Raw genomic sequence first — 11,389 nt, forward strand, 5'->3', positions numbered from 1 at the left:
TGCAGTGCAAGCCTACGATTATATACTTGTCTAGTTCTGTGTACAAATGGAAAAACAACATATTATTTCCCCCGTTAATCTATATGGCTCTCGAAGTAGCTAGAATTGCTTTCAGAACCCGCAGAATATCTCATTTACATCAGTAAGAATAATATATTACACAAGTTCAAAATTGCCATACAAGAGTTCAAAATGGTCAGATAAGAACGTATTCCTAAATATCAACACAAACAATATATATTCTATTATACATGAAATATCAAGCATCATAGGCTCAGGTGAAAGAATAGAGAAGGCACAAGATCCACCACAGACCAAGCAAGACCAGCGTACTGAAAGAGCCTAATACCAGTATCAACTTCAAACGAGTCCTGCCGGGAGAAAAAGAATAGTTTTTGAATATAACCTGCTTGCTTTATTTCATCTGACTTTTTAGCTGAAGCTGAAATGCTTAGTGATGGGACATAGCTGCTTGATCTCACTGGGATGCCCAATGCATTGGCAAGCATGGGAAGCATCCATTTGGCAAGAGCCTTGCTGCAGAACCTTACAAGGAGTATAGTTGGATATCCTACTATCAGTCTTCCCAAAAATGCAGGAAGGGTAAGCTGGGGATTGAAGACACGGGGTACACTCTCATGATGAAACTGATGATACGTCTGATGGACACCAATAACCTGGACAAAAGGATTTTGTTTTCATGAAATTAGAGGCACTTGCAAATACCCTGTAAAAGCACACTTAATCACTTATCTATAAGGGATCATCACATCTTTCTATACATCCAAAAAAAAAACTGAACTGAGCACAAGGACGTGCATAATAACTAAAAAGAAATTGTACGACAGTAACCTTGCCAAAAAATGCCAGGACAGCAGTATTCTGTTTTTCCAAGTACTCAAATTTTGAGGCGGAACAGAAATTCATTATGTAAACTATCATAGAAAAAACCAATACCAAGTAGTTTTTCCTCAATCTAATACATATGAAACCTACTGGTGGAGGAACCACATGTTCGTCGGAAATTTACATTGTGTAACTAGGTAAAAATAACTAATTTTTATGTATATATATTGCATATTGACTCTCCTTGGTTTCTTCGTGGATCTATCCTTTATAGTTTGACACCCCTTAGTGAAAATCCTAGTTCCACCATTGAAACCCACAAGAAACTAAGGTCTACGAGATTATTAGCCCTCGTCCCCAGAGAGACTGAGGTCTTGAACAGGAACATAAGCAGGAGTAGGAAAAACAAGGGACAATATTAGAGCGAAAGAGAAAGCTTAAGATTGACTAGGACCAACAAGGGAAGGAGCAGACACATCTTCTCTCTCTCTCTCCAACAATTCTACTTATTCCATTTTTGTTTAGTTAATAGCTAAGCAAATGAAACATGCAGGAGGATTCGGAAACCTATGCTACTCTATCACATATCTAGTTGTTTCCTTGATAGCCAACAAAGGCACACATAGGTATGAATACAGCAACACATGCTTACATTTTGGCTATCAAAACCAAGGTAGCAACAGGAAAATGACTTCCACTCCAGGACAGCAACCCACACAATTTTTTAGCCCTCAGCTGCCTTGTTTACATTACTAAATTCAAAGTTTGCAATATTGGTCATTCAATTTAAATGGAGTTTGATGACTTCCAATAGAATCATTTTAATCATACAAGTCAAAGTGCAATCAATAGCAAGTTTATTAAGAGTAAAGAAAATGTTGGGCTGAACAGTCAAAAGACCACCTTCTCCAACAAATTGTCCAGAGACAATCACTTTGTAAATAGACCACTGCCTTCTGAAAAACTCATCAAGGAGAAACCAGCGTGGAACTTTTTCATATCAACATAGCTGATTCACGTGAACTAGGAAGTAGGAGAAGAAAACTCCTACGATCATATGCTAAGCAACAAGATAACTACTAAAAATTTTAGGCAAATGCACTGAAGCAATCTGGTCAATGAACACAAATCTCAGTAGAAGGTCTCAACAAAGGAATAAGTGGAAGGACAATTATGACTTAACAAGATAAAGTCAAGCAATTACAGTTGTGTGCTTACAATTCCCAATGCCACACCATTAAAGGCTGTATGGAACTCAAAACTTGGAGTTGGAAACTGCGGTGTAGGGTAAGCAAAGAGCAACAAGAAGCATAGCACAGCCCAGAATGATGCAACTGCAAATAATTTCAAATCTCAGAACCAGGGCAAGATAAATAGTCATTCAAATATGAAATAAAGATGACAAAGAACTGGAAACTCACATTAAGAATCAAATCTATTTTTAAAAAAAGGATAAAAAATGAGAATTTTTTGCAGGAGGAACTAAGCTTTAACATCTTTGAGCTTCAGGAACCTCAAGTGCATTTCCAGGCAGTATAGTCTAAATATCAGCACCGTAGATGGTACATTATGAATTGTTGTCTTAAATATTTCTATCTACTTAAACATCACTTGTCGTTTTTTTTAATATTTGAGTCAATGGTTTATTAGAAACAACCTCTCTACCTCGTAGGGGTAAGGTCTACATAGACACTAACCCTCCCCATACCCTACCTACTTGTGGGATTACACTGATTATGTTGTTGTTCTTTTGTATTTGATGAAGCCATTGTTAAACATCCATTTGGATTTTGGAGTGTACTTTCAAGATACCACACCAGTGGTAGAAGCATCAGCAATATCACCACTCCTATTTTACTCCTCTACTGATTTGGAAGACTATTGGTCATGACAAAGTGATTTGGAAGACTCTATTGGGCATCTTGATCTATCTCTGTATTCCAATATGATTTGAAGTGGATATCTACCAAGAAGCACATCAGGGTTATCAGCAAGGCAGCGTAGCTTCTCTTCCCAATTCTCTAGATTTTGATTTTTGAATGACACAACCTTAAGACCAAGGAAATTCAAAACAGGTAACAGTAATCATACCATTTTGCCCCGAAACTATGAAATCATCTATGTATTTGTGAACAGAAAGCCAGGATGCCAAGATTGCCAATCCGAAAGCTAGACCCGCAATGATGTCAATTAAGCTGTGCATTCCCAGGTATATTCTTCCTGACAGAAAGGCAAAATTTGAGTCCTGAATGTTTAGAAGAAGTAAAATTGGAGCCTCATGCAGGAAAAATAGGACTTACCTACTGCAATGAAGAAAATAAACAAACAAACGATTGCTAATCCAGCTAATCCAGTAATAACATCATCATTTTGTGTGTAGGATAAGATGTACTGAAGGAGGAACCTGATTTGTCCCAAAAAAGGAAATAAGAGGAGTAAGAATACGCTGATATAAAGCACAAAATGCAGCAGGTTGAGTATTTTTCGTTCCTAAACGAAGCAAAGACTAATATGCTAATTCCATCAGAGAATGAAGCAGCAGAACAATAATAAGAGGTGTACCCTGACAGGCAGACAGTGTTGAGTGTGTGCGAAGAAGGAAGCCCATATTCGAGAGCATTTTCTTTCTCATCTTCAGTTGCTGTTATTCTCCTAACAGGTGGTCCGCTAGGTCTAGGAGCACATACAACATCCTGCAATTTTAAACATGATCAATTAAAACTCACCTAGAAAAACTTACATACAATACAATACATTAAGAGAAAAGACAGTACCTTTATACAGTTACCAATATAATCACACAAAGCCATCAAAAGGGTCATCTGTCTAGCCAATTTACAATGCCCACTCTGCAACATAAAAACTCCACTATAAAAGAAGATAGATAGCTTTGCAATTGTAAGAAACACAAGTACAAATTGCAAAACAAAGACATACCCAGAATAGCAATGGAAGGAAAGCAGTGTAGAATGGCACAGAAACAACACAAGAAAGGGCAGAAAAGAAGGCATCCAAATACTTGTTATGATATTTCTGCAAAAAGGAAATCAATAAGTAAAGGCCACAAACTTTCAGAGGCATCATAGAAAGTAAAAGGAGAGAGCAAACCTGGATCTTTAAAGTAATAGGAGTGGTAGAAACAACATAACTAGAAACCCATGGTTGAGTTAAAGATCTAATCTTTTGGGTGACATTAAAGATTGAAGATAGAATGACCCATGTACCAATTCCACACAGAGACAACACCTGAATGCTCTCCATCAAACCTCCTCTTTCCCCTTTCTTTTCCCAGAGAAACAATGATTCCTCTGGCTGGCTGGCTTCTTGAATTTTAACAATATTTTTCTTTGTATTTTAGAGAAATTGGTCTTTCCAAGAAACACTGATTTCCTTTGAAAGAGAGAGAGTCAGTTTGACTATCAAATTATAGGCATTATCAAGTTGTCATATTGCGTAATCTTCTCTAATATTTTTTTCTTTATTGTCCCAATTTTTAAGAAAAAAATTATAATATTTGTATGACAATCTAAAAAAAAAAATTATTTAAAGGATTTGAAGAATGATTCTTCAAGAATTTAATTAGCTGATCAAATTAGTTTATGTTATAAGATGAAATTGATGTACTAGAATTCAAATAAAAAAAAGATGATATACATATATATATATATATATATATTATTTGTGCTTCGCGAGGAAATTTAATGTTACCGAATTTAATAAAAAATATTTAAATTTATTGGTCATTAAAATTAATGGCTCGTTTAGCCCGACGAATAAAATTGTGATATGGAATGTGATGTAATTGAAGTTTTATTTAGACATGCGATATAGTATTTTTATATTGTATATTTTCTCATAAATATAAAAATCTCATAAGTTGTTAAACTATAAAAATAACCCCAGTTGTTAACTCAATCTTACCAAATTAAAAAAAAATTGATAAAATTACATGATAAATTATTACTAAACTATTTCCTCTCCACTTTAGTCATGATTTCATATAACTTTAATTGATCAAACTTTAATTCAATAAAAAAAATTGAACATAAATTGTGGTGTACTAGTCTTTAATATATTTCATAGTACAGACAATCTCCCCACTTTGAACTTGCATTTCTCGATCATATGACCGAGAAGACGAATCAACAGTCAGGAGCGGCTCAAGCGTATTAGTGGCCTAAAGCAAAAATTAAACAGGGCCTTAAACTTAAATTGTTAATAACTTGTATATAATTTATTTCTTCTAGTTTTCACCTCATAATATAATCATTCTTATTTTGAATTACTTTTCATAAGATATAGTACTCAAAAATATTAAATTTCTTCTAATAACCCCTTCATGTTTCATGAAATGATTACTTTTTGTATAAATAGTATTCAATATATTATAATAAAAAATGAGGCCCCTTAAATTTTGGAGCCTAAGGCACATGTCTTTTTTTAACACTGTCGAGCCACCCCTATCAAAAGTATTACTTAGAGTCATTTTGTGTAGAAAGTTCAATCTTACATTTTGTTTCCTCATTTAAAAGTATCATAAGTAATTATTAGAATAAAAAATTAAAGGGAGAATGCATCATATTTGGACAACCTTTCAACTTATTATATATACTTGAAAAGGAATAATATTATACAAAATTATTCAGTTTGTTAGGGTGTTTTTTAAAAATCAACATAGCAAAGTGATAAAGTTCAATTTGAAACTGTACTTTTACCCTAATCGCAATGTCGAGAAACATACCTATTACTTCAAGAAAAGTATTTACAACTTGCAGTAAACTTGAGGATTTGTCCATACTTTATATTGAATATGAACAATTAATTTATTGCATAATCTATGTTTTTGGGATTAAAAGAGGCTCAAGTCTAGTCATATTTCTTTACAGGTCATCCGATACATCCTAGAACACATGTCAAAAAGTTTATTAATTCTCTTCTTTTCATGGTTCACTCTGCACATCAAGGTGTGATAATGATTTTAAGGTCTCTATGTCCTTACAATGGCATATTAAATTTTAATTTTAATTTCATCAAGAGATGGTAATATAGATATTTAAGGAATTTTCATTGTACCTTCAACAATTTAAGTAGAGAAAACAAGCTAGAATGTTCTTTTAAATTGATTTATTTTTAAAAAAAATCTTTCCTTTTAATGAAAAGATGTGACTTATGAAAAGTAATGACTTTTATGAAGAGTTGCGATTTTTATGAAAAATTGTAACTTTTATGAAAGATTGTGATCTTTTCGAAGTATTGTAACTCTTTCAATTCTTTTGCAAATTATTTTTTTGTATCAATACACTTGGGAATAGAATCGTTCCATCCTGGAAGGATCTATTTGTCACGACCCAAAACGTGTCGTGAGTGGCACCCACACTTATCCTACTATGTGAGCGAACTAACCAATCTGAACCCCAACATTTCAAACATAATAAATAGAAAACAATGCGGAAGACTTAAAACTCATTAACAAAATCAATAATCAACTTCTAAAACTCAAAACTTATCATTATCCCCAAAATCTGGAAGTCATCATCACAAGAACATCTATCCTCAACTTACTAAATCTAAGAGTATCTAAGAAGCTAAAATAACTAAACAGCTAGTCCATGCCAGAATTTCAAGGCATCAAGACGTGAAGAAGAAGATCCAGTCCAAGCTAGAAACAATAGCTCACCCTGAAATCTGACGTGATGAAGACTGGCTAGAGTTGTGGTTGAATTCAAGACGACGGTACGTTTGCTGTACTCCACAATTAACAAAAGAAAAACATACAAGTAGGGGTCAGTACAAAACACAAGTACTGAGTAGATATCATCGGCCAACTCAAAATAGAAAGCAATATATATCAGATAATATCATAAAATCAACTACAATACTCAACAGGTAGCAACAACAAGTACAAGGATCATTGATAATAACGCCAAGTACACCCATGAGGACTCAAGCCTCCATACCATACTCATTTGGGAAAAGGTTCATTAAATTGAGTATATTAACATATTTCAAGATTCATTCTCCTTACTACCCTGGTGTCGGAACGTGACACTCCGATCCCCATCATACTATCCTGGTGTCAGAACGTGACATTTCGATCCTCATCATACTATCCTGGTGTCGGAACGTGACACTCTGATCCTCATCATACTATCCTGGTGTCGGAACGTGACACTCCGATCCTCATATACTATCCTGGTGCTGAAACGTGGCACTCCGATCCATATACTATCCTGGTACCGGAACGTGGCACCCGATCCATATACTATCCTGGTGTCGGAACGTGACACTCCGATCCTCATATACTATCCTGGTACCGGAACGTGGCACCCGATCCATATACTATCCTGGTGTCGGAACGTGACACCCGATCCATATACTATCTTGGTGTCGGAACGTGACACCCGATCCCCTAATCTCACTACTTTCGTTCATCAAGCCTTCTTTTATACCAAGACATCATCATTAACAAAGTAGATTAGGGTTTTTCAAGATTTAAGATTCAATAGCTTCATCATGCTTACTTTATCACAATTATATAATCACATTCATGCAAGCATACAATTAAGCATATAGAAGGGTTCACAACACTACCCAATACATATCATTCGCTATTAGGAGTTTACTACGAATAGCATAAACCATAACCTACCTCCACCGAAGAATTGTGATCAAGCAATCTACTTTCCCAAAGCTGCGTTCTTTCTCTCTCTCAACCGATCGTTTCTCCCTCTCTCTCTGTTCTTTTTCTTTTTCTTTTTCTTATTCAAACCCTCTTTCTTTTACCCTAATTAGCATATAATTAAGTATAAAAGATGATAAAATACCCTACTACTTGTTTCAAGGTTCTCTCTTTTAACCCCCCAAGTAATTAAATTATTAACATTAAACCACTAACTTTATAATTATAAGCAGGAATAGTCCAAAACGCCCCTTAAAATATTTAACAGAAATCCGACCCAGTCAGGGTCACGCAGCCTGTGATGGTCCGTCCTGCATGTCCGTCACAAGGTTCAGAGAGTTAATTCTGTGGAAGGATTTGTGACGGTCCGTCGAGCCCTCAACGGTCCGTCCTGCCATTTCGTCGTGAAGTTCAGAGAGTCGATCTCAGTACCCAAATTTCTAAATTCTAAGTTTTTTGGAACGAGACACCCTCGACGGTCCATTGTGCCCATGATGGTCCGTCGTGGGATCCGTCGACCCAGACAGTGATTTTCAGAAATTAACTCTGCTGCTCAAAACAACTAAACAGGTCGTTACAATAGATACCAATTTACCCATCGTTCATCCTCGAACGATCACAAGAAGAAAAACAAGGGCGAAAAGGAGTACCTGAATCTGTAAACAGGTGTGGGTATCTTTCTCGCATATCAGCCTCCTTCTCCCAAGTGGACTCTTCAACTGGTCGATTCTTCCATTGAACTTTGATGGATGCAATCTCCCTTGATCTCAACTTGCGAATTTCTCTATCTAGAATGGCAACAGGCTCCTCCTCATAAGTCAAATTCTCATCAAGCAGAACTGAATCCCATCGAATAATGTAGTTTCCATCCCCATGGTATCTTTTCAACATAGACACATGAAATACCGGATGCACTCCTGACAGTCCTGGGGGCAAGGCTAATTCATAAGCCACCTCCCCTACTCGCTTAAGTACTTCAAATGGTCCAATATACCTCGGTCTTAGCTTACCTCTTTTTCCAAACCGCATCACCCCTTTCATGGGCGAAACCTTCAGCAAGACTTGCTCACCCTCCATGAACTCCAAGTCTCTAAGCTTTCGATCTGCATATTCCTTTTGCCTGCTTTGAGCCGCTAAAAGCTTTTCTTGAATAGATTTCACCTTCTCTAATGAATCCCTCAAAATATCAGTACCCCAAGGTCTAACCTCAAATGCATCAAACCAACCAATGGGAGACCTACATCTCCTCTCATACAATGCTTCGAAAGGAGCCATATCAATACTTGAGTGATAGCTATTATTGTATGAAAACTCCGCTAAGGGTAAGAAGTTATCCCAATGACCCTCAAATTCTATCGCACATGCACGAAGCATATCTTCCAACACCTGAATTGTTCGCCCAGCCTGACCATTGGTCTGAGGGTGAAATGCAGTACTAAGGTCCAACCTAGTACCTAATTCAGCATGCAATGTTCTCCAAAACTTAGAAGTAAACTGCGTACCTCTATCTGATATGATGAAAAGTGGAACTCCATGCAATCGAACAATTTCTGAGATGTAGAGTCTGGCTAACTTCTCTGCATTGTAGGTCACCTTGACCGGGATGAAGTGAGCAGACTTAGTTAATCTGTCCACAATTACCCAAATAGAGTCAAACTTCCCCAATGTCTTTGGAAGACCAACTACGAAGTCCATTGCAATTCTCTCCCACTTCCATTCAGGAATGGGCATTCTCTGAGGTGTTCCTCCGGGCCTCTGGTGTTCATACTTTACTTGCTGACAATTTGGACATTTGGCAACAAAATCAACAATGTCGCGCTTCATTCTACTCCACCAAAAGTGTTGCTTTAGGTCACGGTACATCTTGGTTGCACCAGGATGTATAGAATATCCGGAACTATGAGCCTCTATAAGAATAGTGTGGATCAAATCATCAACACGGGGCACACATACCCTTTCCTTAATTCTCAAAACACCTTCTTCATCCATTATTGCTTCTTTAGCCTCTCCTCGCAACACCATATCCCGAATTCGGCTTAGTTTCTCATCATCAAACTGTTTTCCCTTGATCTTTTCAAGAAAAGAAGATCTCGCCTCCACACTGGCCAAAAATCCTCCCTTCTCATTTACTTCTAACCTCATAAAGTCGTTAGCCAGAGTCTGAACCTCTCTAGCCAATGGGCGTCTAGAAACTTGTAAGTGGGCTAAACTACCCATGCTCCCTGCTTTTCTACTTAAGGCGTCTGCCACAACATTAGCCTTTCCTGGGTGATACAAGATGATAACATCATAATCCTTCAGTAGTTCCATCCACCTCCTCTGTCTCAAATTCAAATCCCTCTGAGTAAAGACATACTGTAGGCTACGATGATCCGTATAGACTTCACACTTGACCCCATATAGGTAATGTCTCCATTGTTTTAATGCAAACACAACTGCGGCCAATTCCAAATCGTGGGTCGGATAGTTACGTTCATGCAAATTTAATTGCCTCAAAGCATAAGCAATTACATTCTTCTCTTGCATTAGCACTGCACCCAAACCAGAATAGGATGCATCACAATAAACAATGAAGTTCTTACCCTCTACTGGAAAGGTAAGGACAGGTGCAGTAGTCAGCAAGGTCTTGAGTTTCTGAAAGCTTTCTTCACACTCGTCCGACCATACAAATGGAACACTCTGCTTAGTCAAGTTCGTCAATTGGGAAGCAATAGAAGAGAATCCCTTGACAAATCGACGGTAATAGCTGGCTAAACAAACAAAGCTCCTTATTTCTAACACATTAGTAGGTCTTACCCAATTTCTCACTGTTTCAATCTTAGAAGGATCCACCATCACTCCATCCTTAGAAACCACGTGCCCCAAAAAGGACACTGAATCTATCCAAAACTCACACTTGGAGAATTTGGCATAAAGCCTTTTCTCCCCTAACACTTCCAACACAATTCTCAAATGCTCCTCATGTTCCTTCTTACTCTTGGAGTATATCAGTATATCATCAATAAATACGATCACAAAGAGATCCAGATATGACTTAAAAATCCCGTTCATCAAGCTCATGAAAGCAGCAGGGGCATTCGTAAGACCAAAAGACATTACTACAAATTCGTAATGCCCATACCTGGTTCGAAAAGCAGTCTTTGGCACATCTGTTGCCCGTATTTTCAATTGATGATAACCGGATCTCAAGTCAATCTTAGAGAAGACACAAGCACCTTGTAACTGATCGAACAAGTCATCAATGCGAGGAATGGGATACTTGTTCTTAATAGTTACCCTGTTCAACTGCCAGTAGTCTATGCACATTCGAAAACTCCCATCCTTCTTCTTCACAAATAACACCGGAGCACCCCAAGGGGATGCACTTGGTCTAATGAAACCTTTACTTAACAACTCTTGAAGTTGGGCCTTTAACTCCCTTAACTCCGCTGGAGCCATTCTATAAGGAGGTATGGAAATGGGGCGAGTACCCGGCTCCAGATCGATGCAAAAGTCAATATCCCTATCCTGTGGCATACCAGGAAGGTCTACAGGAAACACATCCAGAAACTCACGGACTATCGAAACCGACTCAATTGAAGGGACTTGGGTAGTATCATCCCTGAGGTGTGCCAAGAAAGCTAAACAACCCTTACTAACCATTTTCTTAGCACGAAGAAAGGAGATGATACGAACCGGATTGGAAGTGTAGTCACCCTCCCACACTAACGGATCTGTCCCAGGCTTGGCCAACATTACAGTTTTAGCATTACAATCTAAGATTGCAAAATTTGGAGAAAGCCAAGTCATACCCAGAATTACATCGAAGTCAACCATTTCTAAGATAACCAAGTCTACATGAGTATTTCTCCCCACAAAAGTCAC

At 37.4% G+C, this 11,389-nt stretch overlaps 1 protein-coding gene across 1 annotated transcript; it reads right to left on the reverse strand.

The window, feature by feature from the left end:
* Nucleotides 1-109: 109 nt before the first annotated feature.
* On the reverse strand, nt 110-4,362 carry LOC101262898 (lipid phosphate phosphatase delta). Its single transcript, XM_004234707.4, has 8 exons — nt 3,955-4,362; nt 3,784-3,879; nt 3,621-3,695; nt 3,409-3,539; nt 3,147-3,250; nt 2,938-3,066; nt 2,065-2,180; nt 110-677 (listed from the first exon to the last, which is right to left on the reverse strand). The coding sequence occupies exons 1-8, from the start codon at nt 4,105-4,107 to the stop codon at nt 267-269; spliced, it is 1,215 nt and encodes a 404-aa protein (XP_004234755.1). The 5' UTR covers nt 4,108-4,362; the 3' UTR covers nt 110-266.
* Nucleotides 4,363-11,389: the final 7,027 nt, after the last annotated feature.

Source organism: Solanum lycopersicum, chromosome 3, assembly GCF_036512215.1.
Source record: "Solanum lycopersicum chromosome 3, SLM_r2.1".
NCBI lineage: Eukaryota > Viridiplantae > Streptophyta > Magnoliopsida > Solanales > Solanaceae > Solanum > Solanum lycopersicum.

Coding starts and splice junctions, on each gene's coding strand:
- LOC101262898 (XM_004234707.4), bottom strand. CDS start 4,107: ATGGAGAGCATTCAGGTGTTGTCTCTGTGTGGAATTGGTACATGGGTC. Junction 2,181..2,937: donor CATAGTTTCGGGGCAAAATG/GTATGATTACTG, acceptor AATTATTTGCAG/TTGCATCATTCTGGGCTGTG. Junction 678..2,064: donor ATGGTGTGGCATTGGGAATT/GTAAGCACACAA, acceptor CCTTTTGTCCAG/GTTATTGGTGTCCATCAGAC.